This window comes from Vipera ursinii (assembly GCF_947247035.1).
Source record: "Vipera ursinii genome assembly, chromosome: 1".
Taxonomy (NCBI): domain Eukaryota; kingdom Metazoa; phylum Chordata; class Lepidosauria; order Squamata; family Viperidae; genus Vipera; species Vipera ursinii.
This window is the reverse complement of record NC_139512.1, coordinates 57,124,556-57,147,726: the sequence shown is the minus strand read 5'-3', so window position 1 is coordinate 57,147,726 and position 23,171 is coordinate 57,124,556. Positions and strand designations below refer to the sequence as shown.

Sequence of the window (23,171 nt, the reverse complement as noted above, 5' to 3'; positions counted from 1 at the left end):
AGAAACATACATGTAAAGGGAATTCAACTGGCTCAGATAGTATAGTATTCATCAAATTTAAGAGTTAACTCGAGACTAAAAGTACGCTTCTTTATAACTTCATGTTTTACTTTATATGATCATTAATTTATATGAAGTATTGCCAATGATTTATTTTCTCAACGCACCGAACATTTCTTTAAAACATGACAATATATAATACATGTTTCTACAAATATTTTTGTCAATTTTGTACAAACTCGTCTGGAGTTGATTTTCCTTATGAATTTCAGGGTAAATTCTTTGTACTGTCATAGTAGAATTTAATTGTAGGCAAAAAAGAATTTATACCGTTAAAAGAAGAGACAGACATGAACGTAGTTAACCTGTCTCCTGAGATCTGATTATCTGGTGTAATTTAAGAGAACAGGCTTATTATTTATTTATACTGTTATGATAGCTGGTTTCTACACAGAGGAACAAAATCCTCTTAATGTAAGCTAGATTCATTTGCTAGATAATAAGTCCTATTGAAATTAATAACCTAATTTCTAAGTGACATTAGGGTGGCAAATATACTGTAGAAAGGGCCACATATTTTATTTTACAAAAATAATGCCTATTGCATTGAGGCATGTGTGGCAAAGCAAATAGGAATTGCATGATAGCTGTCATGTACTATAACTACTATATTTTCTCTAGATATTCTCCATTTCTATTTGGATCTGTATGATAAAGCATATATAGTCTAAGTAGATTGAATAGCATAAAAAGTTCTCCACATTCTGTTAATATAGTATAGTAGTTTAATCCGCATCATGTAGTGATAGAAAATGATTAAACTTAGTAGATTGCAGAATCCATTTCACTTATAAAAATAGCATTTTTCTATGCCAAGAAAACATGAAGATTTAAAAAACAAGTAACAGTAATTACAATTTTTGTAAAAGCATATGTTAAATATACAAACAGTCAAACTCTTTCAAAAATGGTTTAGAAATATTCACATGTTTTCTAGCCTTTTTAGTTGCAGGGACTTATTACTGGACTTTAACTTGGTCTTTTTTGAGAGTATTAATATTCAAACAGTAAACTATCAGCAGCCTTTCCATTGCTACTAACAATATCTTGAAAGTTTTCAGCCATATAGGTGCAATATTTTTTGGGACAAAGAGCATTACTGAAGTCAATATAATTTACTCAAATATAAATCCTGTGGTGTGATACAGCAGATTTTTTGGATTATATTTCAAAGCAAGTGACTATTTATGCAACCAAATACATTTGTTGATTACAAACAACATTCAATACTTCACCTTATGATTTATTTTATATTTACAAATATGCCCCATGAGCTTTTCTTGCAGTGACCATGTCACTGCTGCAATGAACCTGGCTGAAGCCATCTTGCTCGTTTTTGGTTGCCACAAGAATGGGAGGAGGGTGATGGAGTTTTTATGCTAGTCTAAACAATTCTCTGTCCTGTGGGAACCAAGGTCACTTCTGTTCATTAGACTGGGCGCTGAGCATTTTGTTAGAAAGCCCATCAAACTATTCTATTGGGAAATGTAGTTGATTGCATAGTACTGGGGTGGGAAGTTTAACTTTGCAATATTGTAACTTTTTGGAGGAAATTTTAGTCTTGGTTTAACTTTTGACCCTGCCAATGCTTTGTAGCCAATAAACATGTTCTTAAGAGGAAAACTCAACCCTTGGAGTTCTGTTTTAGTTGGTCTCATCTATTGGAACCATGACAGACCACCAATGCAGTACGGTCTTTAGATTCATTAGGTATGACATGAATAAATGGCTGCACATTCTACATATATTGAATTGTTACCAATGACATGGAATGGGAATGTTTAAAAGAGGCGGTAGGAAGCAACTTGTTGTACCACCCAACAATTTGGGAACTAGCTTTTCTAATTTAAAGCCCTTCCAATATATGAATCTACTGATGCACCTTATATAAGTATGACCCAATTTACAGTATACTTGATTTGTATATAATAAACTAAGATTCTCTCACTTCAGAACTGTATAAATGTGATTCATCCCTGAGTTTGCAAATCTCTATGCACTTCCTTGAGAACAAGTGCTACTTAACCAAATGATGAACATATTTGAGCAAAGATCTATTGGATGAAACAGCAGCAGAGGCCCTAGCATTTTTGTGGTGCAATTTCCCCTTCTGATCATAAAAGAGACATTCTATTCATGATTAACTACAGTAATATACATATCAATGACATAATGAACTTTCCCCCCACAGGATAACTGTATAAGGAAATAGGATGAATATTCAAAGTATATTAAAGCTTTGCAACATGAAAAGATTACAGTACACATCTATGACTACTGCGAACTATAAAAATTCAAATTGGCAATAGGGGAAATATCTGTAGCTCGGGTGTAGGATGAGAATGAAGGTTTGTTCTCCGAGCTTGTGGATTGGTTTCTGAATGTTTGGTTAAAATTCATTCAAAAATCTATTTTAATTCTATCTTGACATTTCTCTTGCCTTACCTGAAATTATTAACATCTGTAATTTTTTTTGTAAAAATATGTCATTTTTGCTTAACTGTATAATAAGACCATATTCAATTCTCACAGACAACTCAAATCTATCAAGCATAAATCATAATTCTATTTAATTACATGGTAGTCCTAAGAAGGAAAAAAGTGTGTACCTAGTTTTGGGCATCATTAAGAACACTAAATCTTGGCAAAGAAAGGATATCAATAAAATCAGTCAATAGAACCACTACCCAAGTTCTCATTTTAGTTCATTACCATGAAATTTTAATGCTTTAAAAAAGAACATACATAAAAATACATCTGGAATAATATGCCACTAACAATGATCTCTGTTGTCTCCTCCATTCTTATGTGGTTAAAAAGTATCTGTAGACATGGGAGACCCTGAATAGTTCATAACTACATAATATTTAAGACCTGTTCTCCTTAAGCAAAGAAAATCCCCTACTAAAAGACTGATCATGATAGGAGGCATAGAATATTGTAAGTATCTGGAAGAAACTGGAGAGCAGATTAAAATATTCTGAAGAAAAATGTGATTGACAGACTACAATTAAATGTTAAAATGAAAGGGTAATTAGAGGAACTATTTTATAATCTTGTAACCATACAACACATTCTTATTACCAGTTATTCCATTATAAGGGAAAAATGGAGGATGGACTGTTACATGCCATCTTGAATTCTTGTAGAAGAGACAAAATATAAATCTAATGAAAAAGTAAATGGGCGTCCTCCTGGATTCACGACTCAATTTTGAAGATCACATAGGAGCCGTGACCAGGGGGGCTTTTGCACAGGTTCGCCTGGTGCGCCAGTTGCGTCCCTATTTGGACTGAGATGCCCTACACACAGTTACTCATGCGCTTGTGACCTCCCGTTTGGACTACTGTAACACTCTCTACATGGGGCTGCCCTTGAAGACCACTCGGAGGCTTCAACTGGTGCAGAATGCGGCCGCGCGAGTTGTAATGGGGGTCTCCCGATACTCCCATGTAACACCTCTACTCCGCGAGCTGCATTGGCTTCCGGTTGCCCTCCGGGTGAAATTCAAGGTGCTGGTTATCACCTATAAAGCCCTACATGGCCTGGGTCCGGGGTATTTGAGGGAACACCTGCTGCCGGCATCAAATGCCCTTCGCCCAGTGCGCTCCCACAGGGAGGGTCTGCTCAGGGTCCCGCCGGTAAGAGATTGCCGGCGGGTGACACCCAGGGATAGGGCCTTCTCAGTGGGGGCGCCTGCCCTCTGGAACCAGCTGCCAGTGGAGCTGAGGACTGCCCCCGACCTCCGATCATTCCGCCGGGGCCTGAAGACCTGGCTCTTTGAGCTCTCGGGCCCAGGCTGAGGAGAAATTTATTTTAATTGGGGTTTTTAATTGTACAGGGCTGGTTTAATCTTTTTTAAATTGGTTTTTTAACTTTTGTATGGTTGATTTTAACTCCCTGTAAACCGCCCTGAGTCCTCAGGGAAAGGGCGGTATATAAATGCAATAAAATAAATAAATAAATAAATAAATAAATAAATGTAAGAAACAAATATAGTCTTGTATCAAGTTTCCTTGCTATTTTAAAGAAAGGAGTTGAATAATATATAGCATTTAGCATCTGAGTATACAATCCAATACAATCCATTAAATAAAGCTAAGCATTTTTCTAAACCAGTTAGGAGATAGACAATAATACCTGTGCAATTGATACTTTTTAAAAAAAAATACTTACAGAAGTCTTACAATTCCTTTTATGTAGACACTATGTTTTCAGCTAAACTTGCTAAGTTTCTGTGAGATGGGGTTAAAATAGCTGTTCTGTCTCAAAATAAATTTGCTTATTTGGAAAAAAAAGTTTTAGCTGCTAAATGTTGGTATTCTATACAATAAATATTTTTCAGTATTGTGAAACATGGAATAAATTTGTGCTGCAAAATCTTTTCCTTTTATTAATGTCAGGCATAAACTGGTCTATTCATGAATTTCCCTTTCCTTTTCTCCAGCCTCTCTGACCTTAAGACACATGTGACACTAGCTTTTATTGTTCTGTCTATTCTGACTTTCTGTTGATCTCGGTTAAGATCTCCAATCTTGAGATTTAGAGGTGCTTTTTTAAACTGTGGGCTTAAAAATGAAATCAATTTGAAATGTTTAACATGTAAACTATATGCTCTTGCATAGTATATATCAAATAGGACCTTCAGAAAGAATAGTCAATCTTATGTTCTCATGGAGAAAATCTAACTATAGGGTCATTTAGAGTCAACACCAACTTATGTTACTGTATTGTTTAAAGATAACAGTTGTATGTGAAAGTTTATTACAAAATTAAATGTTTTGTTAAACACTATGTTAATTCTACTATGGAAAATGACTTGAACTTAAATGTTTCAAAGCTTCCTTAACTTCAAAGTTGATTGCTTTAACTTTTATATGAAGCAACAGGATAAAGGGGGTGTGTGTGATATTTCTTGTTGTGAATGGTCTTTGATCCTTTGATCCTGCTCTCTGATCTTAGATGTTTTCTTGGGATATTTCATTATCCAATTAGAGTTATCATCAATGTTAGTCATCAGTGTTAGTCACTGATGATGTTACCTAGCTGGAGAACAACCAAGATCAGAGAGCACAAAGGCCCTTCCATGAGGTAGGAATACTCTTATATTGATATTTCTTGCATTATTACAAATTGGAACATATTCCAGAGTTATCAAAATTATATCCTTGCAGTGTCTACAGCAAAGTGTGGATTCCAAAATGATGCCATGTACACTATATCATCACACAAATGTTATAACTTATTTCCATCCTTACATCGTATGCAAGTATGCAAGTCATAGCATTTGTGCTATCACATGGTAACCTGTGTGTCCGTCATTCTCTCTCTCTCTCTCATTGCTACAGGTAACCAGAACTAAAAGCATCCTGTTCCATATTCAGAATGGATTACTTTGAATATCAAAGAAACTAAGAGAGAGAGAGAGAATATAACACATTAACAATCAAAAACCATCCTGTTTTTGTATATTTGCAGAATATTTTAATTTTGCAAATAGGAACCACAGTACAGTATCAGGACCATTCATACTTGCTCCAAATGTATTTTCCTTGGGTTGCAGACCTAGAGATTTTTCTTTTTAAGAAAAAGTTATTCCCATTTAACAGAGTCAGCTATGCGTTGATCCATAGCTTTTTAAAAAGTTATTTTGTACAACTCTTCCTCTTTTTAAAAAAATTTTTTACACCTTTTCCTCGACTACATACCACTCCCACTATTTAGTTTCGATGAGCGCCTACCTTTAGTTAACAATCTTTCCCTGGAGAGCTTCTCGCCGCCCGCCGTCTCTCCCCCGCATCAGTTAAACTGAGTTAACAATGTGGCTTCTCTCTCCTGACGTGTCCCCAAGCTCGGCACGCTTTTTGTCAGCCGCCAACGCTCCCTAAGGAAAGAGATTCTTCTCACCCATCTGCAGCAGCCGCCTCCCGAGTGGGCGAGCCCGGCCAGCCTCTCCCGTCCGGCCCCAGGAAAAAGGAGGGCAACGAGGAGCTCCGACAACTCAGGGAAACTGACCGGCCTGTAGGCAGCGGCTGCCAGGGGAAAGCTGGCGGCACAGGGCGGGGTTCTGCTCGGGCTGCCACCGCGCCGGGATCGGAATTCGCCCCTCCGCCTCTCCCGGGGAAACCCGCACCCTCCCTCCGGCCAGGAGGAGGAGTTGCTGGCGGGGCCACCTTCGTCCTCTTCCCCCTTCTCCACTTGAATTGGCGTTTAGGGCCGCCTAATCGGTCCCGGAGCCATCGAGCGGCTCCGGTCCCTCCGCCAAAGCGGCCGAGCAACGCTGTAAGGCTGCTTTCTGAGACCTATGGGGAAATGGTGGATTTCGTTCTTCCTCCCGGCGCGACTCCTTCCTCTGCAGCCACTCACACGGCCACGCTCCGCCGCGTTCCTGTCACAGCCACCCACCCTGTGTCTCAAGCGTGGGTACTGTTCATCTTTTAAAATTTCAATTATCCTGAACCGGAAGTTGAGGAATGGCTTGATTTTTTTTTCCCCCAAGTACTTTAACGAAGCTGTTTACTTTGGTTTTCAAACCTTAAGTCCTGTGGGTCTCGTTTTCCCAACTGGGCTGAGAAAGCACTTGTGCTTCAATGCGCTCTTGGAAACGGGCCCAGTTTTCAGCTGAAAGGCAAGTCATTCCACCTTGCTTGAGTTTCTCTGTGGCTTCAAACCTGAATCCCGTTCATAAGACTTGCCAAGCTAAATTTTATTTATTTTTATTTTAATTCCATTTATATCCCGCCCTTCTCCGAAGACTCAGGGCGGCTTACAAGCTTAGCAGTAGCCTTCATTCTATGTATATGCCTGCTTGTTAGGGCTTTCACACACCCCCTAAGCGGCATTATTACAAAGTCAGCTTAATTGCCCCCAACAATCTGGGTCCTCATTTTACCTACCTCGGAAGGATGGAAGGCTGAGTCAACCTTGAGCCTGGTGGGATGCGAACCTGCAATAATTGCAGGCAGCTGGTGTTACTTAAGGAGGCATTAGCCCACTGCTCCACCAAGGCTCAATGTCATTTCTGTTATGTGAATTCTGTGCTGAGTTAGTGTCAGATCATAAATTCATAAACTTTTATCTAAATCTGACTCAGCATATTATGTGAAGAACCGTGGCATTTAAGGAGGGAATTGTTACCCAGCAGAAAATGTCTTCATCTTTAACACAATATGATGGAGCCTCTGTTCACAAAATGCTTTTACTTCATTTGCACATCTTGGATGTGCAAATTCTGTCTCAAAACAGCCTGAAAGATGCTAATCTGTGCCTCCAAACATTTGTGTTATAGCTAGCACCTTGAACTGCATTTGGAAACAGATCAGTAACCATTGCTCTTTTACAATGATGTACCATTGCTATAATAGGTATGACCGGTTCTGTGTGAGCCAAAGATTTCAGGTGGTTTCAAGACAGCCTATATCAGACATGTCAAACTCGCGACGTCACGTGACGTTGCGCAACATATCGGAGCTTTTTCCCCATTGCCGGCAATGGGGTGGGCACAGTTTCATTGTGACACATCCAGCCTGCGGGCCAGCAGTTTGGCACTCCTGGCCTATATAGTCCAGATGACTATGACTACTCATACCCTGATTGTTGAGCATGGGGCTTGACAACAAGGGTATGAGTTACTGCAGTCACTATAATCAATGCCTCCAATTGCAGAAAAGGCAACAACTGGCCAGAGCTGGTCAAAGGCTCTCTTACCACAGCTTCCACCTGTTTTCCAGTAGGAACTGCAAGTCCAGAATGATCCAAAGAGCAAATGTGCAGTGCAATTTTTAAAAATCTGAACTTCATTCAGTTAAATCCTGGTGTCCTTTACCAACATGACTCAGTTTTAGCATTGGGAAGGAGACAACATGAGAACCATATTTTATTTCAATTCATTCATTTGAAAGCCAAGAATTACAGAAGTTATACCTGTGTCCTGAATGCATCAACAAAGGAGACAGAGGTGGAATTTAGGCCCTTATTAGGAAAAGAAGAGATTGATCATGCTACAATCCAGCATCCATTGATGCCATAATCCTGCCCAAAGTCATGGCAAAAATCTCCAAAATTAAAAAGTATTTTTATAAAGAATTATAATTGCAAACTGCTCTTTAGAAGGCCAGATCCTGAAGCTAAACCTCAAATACTTTGGCCACCTAATGAGAAGGAAGGACTCACTGGAGAAGAGCCTCATGCTGGGAAAGATTGAGGGCAAGAGAAGAAGGGGACGACAGAGAATGAGGTGGCTGGATGGAGTCACTGAAGCAGTAGGCGTGAGCTTAAATGGACTCCAGCAGATGGTAGAGGACAGGAAGGCCTGGAGGAACGTTGTCCATAGGGTCGCGATGGGTCGGACACGACTTCGCAGCTAACAACAACAACATAATTGCAAAGATATAAATACAAAAAAAATATAGAAAAAGAAAAGATGCAGAAGAAAACAGAAAAAATAATGTAATAATGAAAAAGAAATATATAAAGAAATGACTTTATCACAAATATAAATAATTTTAGTAATTTATCACTTTCTCTTAGAACAGGCATGTCAAACTGCTGGCCTGCGGGTCGGATGCGTCACGCCGAAACCGTGCCCACCCCTTTGCTGGCAATGGGGAAAAAGTCCCGATACGTTGTGTGACATCATGTGATGTCGCAAGTTAGACATGCCTATCTTAGAAGAGAAATTATCTCCTCTTTCCATATAAATATGGGAAGTAAAAATTAAATATGGGAATTAGATGCTTAATTAAATAATTTAGTTATAGGAACATTTAAGTGTTCTCATTTAATTTAAATATTTAATAAATCCTTAAAGCCTTGTCATTTTAGTCCTGATCAACAAGTCTACTGGAAATAACAATGTATCTGTTTTAACATCAATAAACATTGAATAAACCACCTTTATATTCCTTATTTTTACTTTTAACAATCTTGATCTTCAAATGATCTTTTAGAATTTGATTTTTTCCCCATTTTTTCTTTGCGCTTTCTAACAAAATTCTTCAAACCTAGAAGTGGAACTCACCAAATTTGCAGATGACAGTAAGCTGGTAGGAATAGCCAACAACCCAGAAGAAAAGTTTAGGATCCAAAAAAGATCTTGACAGATTTGAACAATAGGCCCTATCTAACAAAATGAAATTGAATGTGGAGAAAAGCAAGGATTTACAGTTAGGGAGGAAAAACCAAAGGTACAAGTACAGATTAGGCAAAACTGGCTCAAAAACAGTAACTGTGAGAGGGACCTTGGGAGTCCTAGTGGATGATCATTTAAACAGGTCAGCAGTGTGCAGCAGCAGCCAAAAAGCTAATACAATCCTTGGTTGTATAAGCAGAGACATAGAATCAAAATCATGTGAAGTATCAGGACTGCTTTATAAAGCCTTAGTCCACACCTGGAATGCTGCATCCAGTTTTGGTCATCACATTCAAAACAGATGTTGAGACTTTAGAAAAAGTGCAAAGAAGAGCAACTAAGATGATTAAAGGCCTGGAGACAACCATATGAAGAACGGTTGCAGGATTTGGTTTTAGCTACTCTAGAGAAAAGAACTGGGGGAGGGGGGCCATGATAGCGGTAGTCCAGTATTTGAGAGGCTGCCACAAAGAGGAGGGAGTCAAGCTATTCTCCAAAGCACCTGAAGGCAGGACAAGAAGCAACGGATGGAAACTAGTCAAGGAGAAAAGCAATATAGAATTAAGAAGAAACTTCCTAACAGTGAGGACAATTAACCAATGGAACAGCTTGCCATCAGAAGTCGTGGGTGCTTCATCACTGGAGGTTTTTAAGAGACCTGACAGTCACTTGTTTGAAATGGTATAGGGTCTCCTGCTTTAGCAGGGGGCTGGACCAGAAGACCTCCAACGTCCCTTCCAGCTCTATTCTGATTGATTGAAGTCTCTTTTGTAAATCCAATATAGGAAAATTATTCTTGTCACTCTCTTAATTTCTATTTGTATGTTTCTTTTAATTAATTAAGACAGAAGCGGGTTTCCTTTGTAGCCTAGTGTAGCATCTTTTTCTATGTCATTCTTGTAGGCTGCCATTACTAAATATACTTTAAAATAGGTCTCTGTGTTTTCAGGTAAAACCTGTTCCTCTTACAAACCATTTTTAATACTATCTAAGAAGCAGACTTAGGGCTGCTTAAAATTAGGTCCCTGGTTCAAAAATATCTTTCAATATATCCAATGTTAACATATTTTGCGTCATTCTATATTAGTAAGTCACATTTAAGTGTTATTCTCCTTTAATTTTAATATTTAGTTCCCTCTAGTTCCATGTAGTGTCCAACCTTCAAAGTCTCATTCTATCGTGTCCAAGATTTTAAAAAAGCATTTTCCCATGGTAAGGTTTATTATGATTAATCATAATAATCCTTATTTGGACCCTTTTTTAACTTTCCAAAATCAAAATTCTAATTACCTTTTTTCTCTTTATTAAAAAAAATGTGTGTGTGCATACATGCACCTCTGAGACTCCTGGCATATGCCTGGACAAGTCCCTGCAGGTTTTTTTTGGCAAGATTTCAGAAATGGTTTCCCAAAGTCATCAAGCTGTCTAGTGTAGAGTAGAAGAAATTTTGTGATAGTAATAGAATGTAGGTTAAGGGGTAATAGAAAGTATATGATCTCTCTCTGTGTGTATGTGTGTATATACATACAGTGTGTATGTGTGTTGGTGTGTGTGTTTGGACAGAAAAGAAACTATATAGGTTAAGAGTTAGATGAAAAATTCATGGAACAAAACAACCTTCTGTTGGAATAACAACAACAACAACAATAGAAAAAGTTGGAAGGGATCTCAGAGGTCATCTAGTCTAACCCCCTGCTCAAGCAGGAAACCCTATACCATTTCAGACAAATGGTTGTCCAGTCTGTTCTTAAAAACTTCCAGTGTTGGAGCATTCACCGCTTCTGGGGGCAGGTTGTTCCACTGATTTGTTTTAACTGTCAAGAAATTACTCCTTAGTTCTAGGTTGCTTCTCTCCTTGATCAGTTTCCATCCATTGCTTCTTGTCCTGCCTTCAGGTGCTTTGGAGAATAGCTTGGCTCCCTCTTCTTTGTGGCAGCCCCTGAGATATTGGAACAGTGCTATCATGTCACCCCTCGTCCTTCTATTCATTAGACTAGACATTCCCTATTCCAGCAACCGTTCCTTATACGTTTTAGCCTCCAGTCCCCTGATCATCTTTGTTGCTCTTCTCTGTACTCTTTTCTAGAGTACAAAAGAAATATATTCATGTGGACCTAAGTCAGGGGTAGGCAACCTCAGCTCTTTTATGACTCATGGACTTCAACTCCCAGAATTCCTGAGTCAGCTGACTCAGGAATTCTGGGAGTTGAAGTCCATGAGTCATAAAAGAGCTGAGGTTGCCTACCCCTGACCTAAGTTATTGGTAGACGTTTCTATTTTCTTTGCACACAAACATTAGCATGAAGTTAAGGATATTGTTACCTGTAGTGCATATTTCTCAAAACTCAATCAGATGAGTGAAAGGTCCATTTGTATCTACTCTCAATACTTGTCGATTTCCATATGTGCCATGCTTCAGGACTACACCAGCTTCTGCACATTTGACATTTGCAGCCAGTTGTTTTTCACACTGAATCACAAACTGGGAATAGAGTTCTAGCCCAATTTCTTTTTCAATGTTGGTATGATATTGCATTCTTCTTCCTTTTAATTTACCACCCAGGGTGGCTTGTGGTATTACAAGTATGCTGCCTGGCAAATCCAAAACAGACACATATTTGCCATCTTCACATTCGCTTAATTTCACATTCAGGATTGTACTGACTACAAAAAACAATAGGGGAGAATTCTTGATTAGCAGGTTCAAACATATCATACATTATCAATAATGCATGTTTAAATTGTATTTATTTATTGAACACATTTATACTTTAGCTTTCAGTATGAAAAAAAACCTTAAAAAGAACAAGTTTGTGCATCAGTAAAATAATACAGGTCCTGCTCACATAGTCTAAAAAACAAGATGCAAAGGAGGGAGAAGAAAACAAATGAAAATATTCATGCATCAATTCTTGATGGTCAAATGCAGCCATGACAGCACCTACTGTATGAATTGAAATGCGAGTAGTGTGAGGTTTTTTAATATCAGCTCAAATAGAACATTTATCTATATGCTAGTTCCCTCTACTGGCTTCCTGAAGCATTTATGTTTCTACACAAAGCCTTAAAAATGGAGCTGGAAATGATTACATTTCAATTAGATAACTTAGAGAACTGTTCTCTGAAAGTTTATAAGTCTCATGACCCTGTCTGTAATATTGAGATGCTATTCTCAATATTTATTTACCAGTTGAAGTAAGGTCTAACTAAACAATTTCTAAGGACTACTTCCCATTTAATTAATAAACATATAGGAATTGATTTTGTCAAAACAATTTTAAAACTATAAAAAAACAGAGGTACTTGTCTAACTTCTGCAGGCTTGGATAGTAGTGAAAATTGGACTGGCTCAGGTTTGATGAGTTCTTTGGCACTGATAAGTAAATTGTGTGCCTATGATTTAGCTCTCTGCTGTATTTGTGTTGGAAGCACCTACAAAGCCAACCAAAGGATGCTTCTGGATGGAAAGCATTTGCCGATGTTTTAGCTGAGTGTGTTATATACAGTATTGGATATAGGGCCCCAGGAGCAACAAAGGATTTTGGCCTTATCTGTACTTTTGGAAAAGGAATTGTATTGTACAGCACAGCACAGCAAACCGCTGGAAGTGGTGGTTGAGGTAAGAAAATCTCATCCCCATCCCGTTCGTCTCTTAGTTCTAGTTTTAGTATAGTTTTTAAAAGCTTAATCTGTGGTTTTAATGTTCCAATGATTTTTCTTCTTGTTGTTTTATAACCTGTAGAATCACCTGAGATGGGTGGCATAAACATGTAATAAATAAATAAAAATAAATAAAATTGTGTTGGTGCCATTTCCCCGTTTATTTCCAAATCAAACCATAAAAAAATTAGTTAAAAAAATTAAATTTACATATCAATGATACTTAGATCTAAAGATAAATACAGGAATTCTATTAATGATGTTCATTGCCTCTATTAACAAGAACTGGACATAGGTACAATTGTAGTTTAGAAGGAAATGTCTGCCTTGGTTAGCCTTCCTCACAGAACAACCTTTTGTTTGCACACAAACACTAGTTCTAAGAATATTTTATTTGGAAAACCTACCCATTTTGGGAATAATATCTTCACCAGCCCCTTTGAAGAAACATACATAGATAATAAGACCACGTTGGATCTATATAAAATGACAAAGATATATTGAAGTATTGTTATATATTGATTGATTTGGACAGTTATTTACTGTTTACTGTAATTTAAAAACAATATTCTGAGTCCAAATAGTACAGCTGCACAATCCTACAAATTTTGACTTAACAAATAAGATTCACCAAGTTAAATGAGGCTTGATTCCTGATTACTGAGTAGTCAGGAAAAATAATTTATTTCAAAATACATTGATAAAATGTTTGTGTTTCTGTGCTTTTGTTTGTTTTGTTTGTTTGGCATGCTAAAGCAAGCTTCATTTAAGACACATTTTAAAACAAAGGAAACAAACAGTTTATGCTGGATTAAATTAGAAGACTTCCCTATTGAAATTCCAAATATTACACATTTAGAAATATATTTTAGTGACAAAGTACTAAATATTTTTATGTTCCAAATGTCCTAAAGACCTGTATCATATTTTTACATGTATTTTGAAATATATTCATTATAGACATACGGCTGCTGTTTCCATCAACTGCATAATAAAAATTAGAAGGTGCCTACACATTTTTGAAAATATCATTCAATGGATTTACCACAAGCTGCAGAAGAGACATGCAAAGCAAGCCAGTTTTCACATGCGGTAAAATCCTAAACCATTAAGTGTATTTTTCAGTGCCGGAAATGTTTCTAGTAAGTTAGTTTGGGCACCAGAGGGCAGGCATGTTAATAGCCAGGTGAAGTACTTCCGTATTAGAAAAAAAAATTCCTTATGGATTACTGCAATAATGCCTATTATGAATTCCTGTTTATTTCAGGAAGGCAGATTCTATACGACATGAAAATCTAATTTGCAGTGTTGAAAGATAGCGATATGAACTGCGGATCTCGGGGACAGATCTGTAGCATGACAGTGATACAAGCATGCAGGAAAGCGAAGAGAAGTTGCCCATCAACCCGCGAGATTCGCAATGCTAATATTACCTCGACCCATCTGGCTTCGGAATCCGGCTCAGCAGGCTTCACTTGCAGCTGCGCGTGCAGACACTGCTGCAAAAGCACACGAGCTAGTGGACTCGGATTTGGGTCAGCCATAAATGCACACACACACAAACGGGCAACTCAAAGGAAAGCAAACGCGGCCTCTAGTCTTTTTCTCAAAGACCTCCTCCACTTCCTCCTCTAACATGAGGCAAACTCCTCCCACTTCTTTTCTGCAATCTTTTCTCTGTATCCCATGGCCATAGACTCGTTTAGAGACAATTCGTTTCTCTGCCCCCTTCACACAATGTACAAAACTAGAAAGCAGTACAAACTGTTCATTGAAAACAGTAGCTGAATTTAGAATTATTTGACAAAGCCTGACAACACAAAAGAATCTAACTGGTTCCTCCTGTTTTGTAAATCACACACACTTATGGGACAATATTAAACTCAACTCTATTTAGTGTCTTTTAAATGTTCTGTGACACAACCAAATGACTGAAAGAAAAAAAAGGAAGACTCAATAAAAAAAATCTGCATTTTTATGGAACTTAAGAGGATTGCAATAAATTTGGGGAAATGAGTGAAGCTGGTTCCAGGACTCTGGTTAAAAAAAGCAGGAAATAGCTGGGATGTTAGGAATCTGGATTCTAGAGTGTCATTGGCTGGAGACAGAACAGAGGAAAGTATGTACAGTTCAGTTGCATAAGGGGAAATGGGTAATCTGATGAGATGAAATAAACAGGTTCTCACTGTGTGATTCTCACTCTAGTATGGAGACATCACTTAAAGAGATTGGAAAACATAACAAAAGTATGTGGTGTTGTGGGTAGGAGATGCATGTGGATCATAGATTCTGTTTGGGATAAGTACATTTTGTCCCAGGAGACCAAGCCCAGAAGAAATGGATAGGGAAAATAATTGGAAGTGGTTAGCTGAGGGAAACAAAAAAAAAAGAGCTAGAGATTTACACTGAGCCAAAAAGATTCTCAGCAATGGAAAAGAAAAAAGGCAAAGCTGCAGGTTGAATGAAAAGTGACTCCTGCATCAAGCAACGTAAGAAAGCAAAAGGGAGATAAGACAAAGGTTCCTTGACAGAAGGCTTTTTCCTCTCTGGATTTATTGGCATGTCTGCCTCTAGCTTGGGCTCAAGAGGGGTAGGTAAGTCCCACCTAGAAAGGGAATTAACCCAGCTGGATAGGTTTGAGAAAAAGAGAGCCATTTGTATAAGGGATGGATGAGCAGATCCCTGGAGTTAGGAGGAGGTGCAAGAGGAAATCTGATGCAAGAGCAAGAGAAGGGGAGAAGAAACCTGCTCTAGGAGACATTTGCTGAATTGTATCTTTGTAAGTAAAATGTATTGAATTTCCATAAAGGGCCTCTGTGGATGTGAGATGACAGGGAAAAATTGCATTCTCCAAGTAAGCTTCTCAGCACTTCAGATTGAGCTCAAGAGGTACTGTTGCGTCAAGTTAGTTGTGTATTTTCTATGTAATTTTGATTGTACTTTATGATTGTCACCTGATGCAAGTAGTAAAACAAAGCTATTCTCAGTTTTTGGTTCTGAAAACAAGAAAGTAAAGATGTATAGCTTGTTCAGAACAAGAAGTGTCATGGGTTGTATTAGATCTAGAGTGGGAGATGCCATATAGAGCACTCTGTTAATAGGAGACTGAAAAAGGGTTTTTTCTGATCGGAGTTAGGAAACTTGACCCAGACTTTTTTGGGACATCATTTGGGGTATAATTCTCAAACTTTGATCTAGTTACTACGGGAAAAACATGGTTACCCAAAGAGCTATGTTTAAATGTCATGTACTTTAGAGGGAAATTTTTTTTTTACTCTCATCTTTTACATCCAAGCAATATAAGGGGCAGCAGGCAGTCCTTCCAATCATTTTTAAAATGTATTTCCTTTCTTGGGTAAACTAGCCCAACTGTGCTAGGTCACTTGCTTTTTGTGTAAGTGGGAGAAGGTGGGATGTATAAAAAAGAACTAAAAACTTTAAAAAGCAATTTAAAAATAAAACTGATGCCGTGGATAGAAGACTGTTTAAGAGATTAATAATATTGGGGGTTGCACCTCTTGCAATGTTACTTTAATTACTGATTGGCATAGGGGGGACTTCTGAGGCACTCATTGCCTAGAAGCGCCCAACACTATTAACAACCCAGTGAAATTTTTACCCGTAAACGCCTTGGTAACAAAGGAAAAAGATCTCTTCTCGGGAAAAACAAATGTCTCTCTGCTTTAAAACAAATTCCTCTTTTCTGTGTCCTCTGGGCCCAATGGCTTCCTTTACAAGAAGTGAGCTGACTTGAGGTTTAGCTAAGCACAGCATAAATGTTTCTTGAAGGAAATGAGGCGGGTGTCTGGAGCTTTTACTTTGGTTCTAGAAACTGCCATCTTTCAGCGAAGCTGCGTTGTGGGAACAATCTCACCGTGGCTCCAATCCCGTTGGGGAAAAGTGGTGAACACGTTTTACTGCGTTTTGAATAGGTTTGAATGACCGGAGGACTCTTCCCTTCTGTGCCTGTGTCCTAAAGATGCCTACTGGGCCCTCGAGAGGTTTGCTTTTCTAATTCTCAGAAGACCTGGTGGGGGAAGTCTCCAATAATGCAGAGGCGGTTTCTTGTGTACATCCTTCCACAGCTGTAAGTTTGATGGGAATAGCTGGAAAAGGTTTTGCCCGCGCAGTCTTTAAAACAGGGGTCTTCAAACTTGGCCCTTTTATGACTTGTGGACTTCAATTCCCAGAACTCCTCAGCCAGCTTTGCTGGCTGAGGAATTCTGGGAATTGAAGTCCACAAGTCATAAAAAGGCCAAGTTTGAAGACCCCTGCTTTAAAAGATTCCAGACTCTTAAGGAAGTAACCCATTAAATCGGTGTTTCTCAACCTTGGCAACTTTAAGATGTGTGAACTTTTAACTCCAAGAATTCATCAGCCACTATGCTGAGTTGCCAAGGGTGAAAAACGTATGAAATAAAGCGCGGCGAGCAAAGGGAAACGCGGGAACCGTCTTTACTGTCGCTTCTTCTGCAAGTGCCGTTCTAGCAGTCTGCTCTATAGTTCCTCGAGATTAAAAACAAAAACAAAAACAAAAGAACCGCTCTAGCTCTATTGTACCGGAAGTAATTTTGCAAGAACGGATGCCTGGAAGTGTCCACTATCAGTTTCTCACGGGTGACCCTTCCGGCTTAGTTTCCTTCATTTCCCGTAAGATTTGGGACGAGCGGCTCATCGCAGAATCCAACTCTATCGTTTTAACTCTTAGCTGTCAGATTCACCTGCGTGGTGAATTGCTTATTGTCAATTTCCTTCGCTGAAAACCGTAGGGGAGCTGCCGGAGAGTAACTCCTCTTAATACTGAAGGGGATTTCGAGCAAGATAAATGGTTGGCAATCTCTTCTCCGTAAGGCTGCTAAACCTAGTGGCGGCAAATTTGAAAAAAATGGTAGGCTTTTAACGCTCAGGTTTTTGTCTGGCTTGTTCCGTAAGTGTGCTACCTGACTTGCTATCTTATGTAACAGTGATGATTCTTGTAGTTATGGAATTGTAAGAAGGTTCAAGAAAAATAGCAGGCAATTAACAGTGAGATGGGACATTTTCCTAGGTTGCTATTTTTTTTTAATCGGCAAACTTGTAGTGCATAGGTCAAGCCTTTGAACGTGTACATTTTTGCTTTTTCTTTAAAGTCATCAAATACGAAGGATGGTGTCCTCCAAGACAAGCGTAGCAAGATCATGGCTAGAGGGCTTCCGAAGCAAAAGCCGATTGAAGGAGTTAAGCAAGTGCTGCTTGTAGCTTCTGGTAAAGGGGGCGTAGGAAAGTCCACAACTGCTGGTAAGACGTTCATATGATATAAGGAATATGGTATATGCATATCTGCGTTTAATGTTTTAATGTATGTGTTCTATATATTACTATTATTACATTTTTCCTGCCTTTTGTGTGTGTGTGTGTGTGTGTATACACACACACACACACACACATTTACTCAAGGCAGCAAATGATATAGGAATAGCATTATCAAAAGGAATAGTTTTTTTAAGGCTAATTAAGAAGTTCAGTAATAAAGAAGCCTTTTTTTCCTCATTTATTCAATACTCCACCTGCCAGCTGTGTTGGGTGCTGACTGGCTAATGGCCAACAAATACTTTGTCTTCTCTAGCTTGCCTTATTTCTTGGCCTAATAATTAGGAAGAAAGAGACAGAGATCTAGGGCAGTGATGGCGAACTTTTTAGAGACCTAGTGCCCAAAACCTGCCCCTCCGCGGGGCCGCCCACTGCCTCCATGGCCTGCCACAGATTACCCAGGCGGCCCAGCAGCGCCATGGCAGCCACACCCTCCACCCACACCCTGCAGCATCAACTGCGCGCAATGGGTGCATGGGCGAAGTCTTGTCCCCACTGCTTGGCTGCCATATCCATAGCTGCGCTGCTCCATGCGGGCTGTGCTTAGGGGCGACTCTCCTCCGGGGGGAGGGCTGCTGGTGAGGAGGGGGCTGCAGGGGGAGGCGGGGCTGGGGTGACGTGCGTGCCCACAGAGAGGGCTCTGAGTGCCTTCTCTGGCACGCGTGCCATAGGTTCGCCACCACTGATCTAGGGTCAGACTGCAGATAAATAGCACCCTGGCTGAAAATAATTCACTGTTTCTTCTTACCCCTCCAGTAAGTTTCTGGAATGTTGCTTTGCAAGCAGCATCTATGGAACAGGGTAAGGAAACTATACAGAGCTTGAAGTTTTTTCCAGCCCTTTTATGAACAGTGCCATAGGGTGCCTTAAGGTAGTGTGTATGTTTGTGCATGCATTTTTCACTCCAGAGATTAATCAGAGCAGAGGAATATAACTTTCTTGTATGTGGAGTTGTTGTGAATATGAGACTGACAAGAAAGAATGCATGTGTGTTGTGTCTGTGCATAGGAAAGGTGTTTGTTCTTTTCTCGTGTTGGGTTTATGTGTCTGTGTGTAAAGGGGAAGCATAAGGAGGGCTGTATATATTCTGCTTTGTGTCATGTGATCAGTAAGGAAAGGAGGAGTCTTTGCTCTCCAACTGTATTTCCCTTAGGGATACATTGGGGAAATATTTTCAGGAATTCTTTTTTCTGGGAAACATCTGGGGTGGAAATAGTGAGCCGAAGACAGCTCTGCTTTTAATGGAGCTGACCACAGAATGATTAGCTGGCAAGTAGAGTGAGCCTTTGTAATTTTTCTTCAGACAAGGGAAGGACTTGAGATCGCGTGTAAATGCTCCAGACAGTTTGCCATCTGGCTCAAACCATGGTTGGCACTTTAAAAGGACACTTAAGTTCTCCTATTTCCTTTTCTAATGACTTTTGGAAATTGCTTGTTAACTGCCTTTTCAGCTGTTAGGAATCTTTAAATCAACATGCTTTAAAAGTACCCAATAATTTCCCTCAATCCTCAGCAAAAGAAGTTTTAACTGTAAGTACAGGTAGTTCTCCATTTATGACCATAATTGGCACTGGAATTTCAGTGACTAAGTGATGCACTTGTTAAGCAAGTCATGATATGACAGGCCCTGATTTTATTACCATTTTACTGTGGTTGCTAAAGAAATCACTATGGTGGTTAAATGAGCAACATAGTTATTAAGTGAATTATGCTCGTGTTAAGCAAATCTGGCTTCCCTCAATTTTCTTTGCTTGTCGGAAGCTGGATAGGAAGGTCACAAATCGCAATCATGTGACTGCAAGATGGCACAACTATCAAAAATGCAAGGCTGCGACCAAGTGCCCAAATTGCCCAGTTTTTTCTTTGTCCTTTTCCAGTGCTGGATTTAATTCAAAAAGCTTAGGTTGGCCCCCAGCTCCCTGCAAATCTGCCTTCATCCACCTCAGTCATCCTTTGGGTTATATCCCACTTTTGGTAAAGTAAGGGAAACGAAGGCCAAGAGGTCCTTTTTCTCAGTTATTGCTCCAGCCTTACAAAATAGACTCCCGTAGAATTAAGATTCATGCCATCATCTGTCTTAACTTTTGGGAAGGTATTTAAGTTCAAATGACTAGTGAATTGCCACCGCTTTTTTATTTCAAATTATTGTGTTTAATCTTTGTCTTATATTTTGGTTTATGTTAACAATCGTGAATTTGTATTGAGTTGTAAATCTTCATGAGACTTCATTGATTTGATGCTCTCTATAAATAAATGAGAATCAAGATCCCATGCAGTCTTTGGGTGTTATAGCATTAAGATTAAACACAATAATTTGAAGTTAAACACAGTAACTTGAAGTTTAAACTTAAAATATACAGATTACAGATAAAATATAAAATATACAAATTATGCTTCTCAAGGCTTTATTTTCAGCATTACTGGCTGTGGATTAGAATAAATACAACTCATTGATTCATTGCCCAGAATTTTTTTTTTTAAAAAATATATAGCTCAGCAGTGTAGACACATTTCTTTTATTGATTGAACTTTTGATGTTAACACTGCAAGAATTTTGCTAAATTCTTTTTCTTCTTTTTTCAGTAAATGTAGCCATTGCATTGGCAGCAAATGAACCGGTAAGTGACCACTGAAGATTTGTTTCAGGTATTAATAGACATATTACTAATTTCTCTTCAGGAATAGGTTTAAACCAGTTGCAGTACTGTGATTTCAGTAGGTGGTTTTAGATAATATAGCAAAGGTTAAAAAAATTATTCTCCCCTCCAGGATTCTTTGAATAAGAATGTTGAAGAAAATATGAAAATGATTATTTTAATTGCAACATGAATATATGTTGCCCAACTATTATGGAGTACTGTACACTGTTTTAGTATAATCACTGATGGGAACAATAAAATATATTCTTAGCCTTAAGATTCAGTTTTACAATTTGAGGCATGCACATATCTCCTTGTATAGAATCATAAAATAGGACGGGACCTTGGAGGTCTTCTAGTCCAAGCCCCTGCCCAAGGCAGGGATCCTTGTACTATCTCAGACAGATTGTTGTCCTATCTTTTCTTGAAAACCTTCCAGCAATGGAGTACCCAAAGCTCCTTGAAGCAAGATGTTCCACTGCTTAATAGTTCTTACTGTCAGGAAATTCCTCATTTCCAGGCTGGATCTCCTTCTGATGAGCTTTCAACTATTGCTCCTTGTCCTATCCTCGGGTGCTGTGGAGAAAAAATTATTCCCTCTTCCCTGTGCCAGCCCTTCAAATATTGGAAGACAACTATCATGCCTTACTTCAATTTTCTCTTTGTTAAGCTAAACATACCTAGTTCCTTTCAGCTGTTCATCTTTGTTGTTCTTCTCTATTCTCTTTCTAGGGCCTCAGCATCTTTTTTTGTATTGTGGCGATGAGAACTATACTCAATACCATAAATGTGGACTTACCAGTACAGTATAGAGCATTACTATTACTTCCCGTGCAAAGGTCAGAATGAGTAATACCTGGTTTGGAATTTGTGAAAAAAAGTAAATATGAACTGTCAGCATAGTATGATAATAAAAAAGAAAAATACAATTTTTAAGCTGCATCAGATTATAATTTAAAAATGCTGGGAAGTAATGCAGTTTCAGTTCAGTCACCTCAACTAATATGTCTAGTTCCAGTTTCAGGGGAAAAAACAGCTTCAGAGAAGGATGGTAAGGATTATTACAGATCTAAATGTTAGGTTCTGTGAAGAAAGGTTGAAGGAACAGGCCATGTTTAGCCTTGAGAAGATGCAGAGGAGATAAAACATTTTTCAAATACTTGAACAAATGTCATGCAGAAGGAAATCATGATGTGTTCTACCATTCCGTAGCAGAACATAGAATAATATATTTAAGTTTAGAGGAAGATATATTCTAATTTTATTCATGTATTTGTTTGATTTGTATCTTATCTTTCTTTTATGAGCCCAAGGTGTCGTATGTTTTTCTCCATAAAACAATTCTTTGAGGTAATGTTACAGTTTGGTAATAGAAGTAAATGCTCAGTGGCTCCCTTTCATTGGATTCAAATGAAGCCAACTTCTATTTGACAGGGATGCATTAATGTGGATTCCTGCACTGAGCATTTGATGAGACTTCATAGATAAATGCTATGGTGGCTTCCAACTTTGATACATTAAATACAGTGTATAATATCATCATAGCCCTTTTTGTTGATAGATTTTATTTAGTGTATGATAATGAAATAAAACAAAATATCTTCATGTGGAGTAAATTTTTGTAATTTACACATTTTGTAATTTCTCCTTGACATGTCCCCATGCCATCTCTCTGCTAAACACCTAACTCTCACAGCACTGTCTTATGCCTAAAGATATTTACCCACGAAGTAGGCTGTACTGCGCTATTATCTTTGTCATCTTCTCATCTTTTCCATATTTTTGTTGTCATCTTTCTCACCTCTCATCTTTTCTACTATGTTCTCCTATTGGTATATTATGATTTATTATAAATTGTATCTTATGATTTATAATCTATGACTTATCACTTTGTTGTTGTTAATATGTGCACTGAGAGCTTATGCACCGGAGACAAATTCCTTGTGTGTTCAATCACACTTGGCCAATAAACTATTCTATTACTATCCTATCCTATCCTATCCTATCCTATCCTATCCTGTCCTATCCTATCCTATCCTATCCTATCCCTGTTCTATTTCTATTCTGTTCTGTTCTGTTCTATTCCATTCCTATTCCTATTTCTATTCCTATTCCATTCCTATTTGTGTGCTAATCCTCATAGAAAATAATCACAAAATTGAGATTGATAAAGCATTGAGCAGATGTTGAAGACATCTGCATGTCTTTAAAGACATGTCTCTGAAGACAGCAGGCATTATATTATTTTTCTTAGTTGATTGTAAATTTTCTGATAACAGATTTTTTTTTAAAAAAAACAACACCTTTCAGATGGCAGTAGTCAGTTCTGCTCC

General features: G+C 38.5%; 3 protein-coding genes across 4 annotated transcripts in view; 1 reads left to right on the top strand and 2 right to left on the bottom strand.

The window, feature by feature from the left end:
* Nucleotides 1-6,243, bottom strand: part of HEATR5A (HEAT repeat containing 5A) — a 67,254-nt gene extending 61,011 nt beyond the window's left edge. The window contains exon 1 of the mRNA XM_083379566.1: nt 5,802-6,243. The gene's annotated coding sequence lies outside the window, so the exon portion shown is untranslated. The remainder of the gene's footprint in view (nt 1-5,801) is intronic.
* Nucleotides 6,244-7,911: 1,668 nt separating this feature from the next.
* On the bottom strand, nt 7,912-14,462 carry DTD2 (D-aminoacyl-tRNA deacylase 2). 2 transcript variants are annotated; one of them, XR_014490944.1, is made up of 5 exons: nt 14,284-14,462; nt 13,258-13,327; nt 11,513-11,854; nt 9,080-9,181; nt 7,912-8,422 (listed from the first exon to the last, which is right to left on the bottom strand). XR_014490944.1 is itself a non-coding variant. In XM_083350371.1 (4 exons), the coding sequence occupies exons 1-3, from the start codon at nt 14,392-14,394 to the stop codon at nt 11,529-11,531; spliced, it is 507 nt and encodes a 168-aa protein (XP_083206497.1). In that variant the 5' UTR covers nt 14,395-14,462; the 3' UTR covers nt 7,912-9,181; nt 11,513-11,528. The 2 variants fall into 2 exon arrangements, 1 of the variants encoding a protein (XP_083206497.1); XM_083350371.1 differs by having other exon boundaries at nt 7,912-9,181.
* Nucleotides 14,463-17,563: 3,101 nt separating this feature from the next.
* NUBPL (NUBP iron-sulfur cluster assembly factor, mitochondrial) overlaps nt 17,564-23,171 on the top strand; it is a 71,323-nt gene continuing 65,715 nt past the window's right edge. Inside the window, exons 1-3 of the mRNA XM_083372597.1 lie at nt 17,564-17,738; nt 17,980-18,127; nt 20,783-20,817. Coding sequence (XP_083228723.1) covers nt 17,676-17,738; nt 17,980-18,127; nt 20,783-20,817 — 246 coding nt within the window. The 5' untranslated portion in view covers nt 17,564-17,675. The remainder of the gene's footprint in view (nt 17,739-17,979; nt 18,128-20,782; nt 20,818-23,171) is intronic.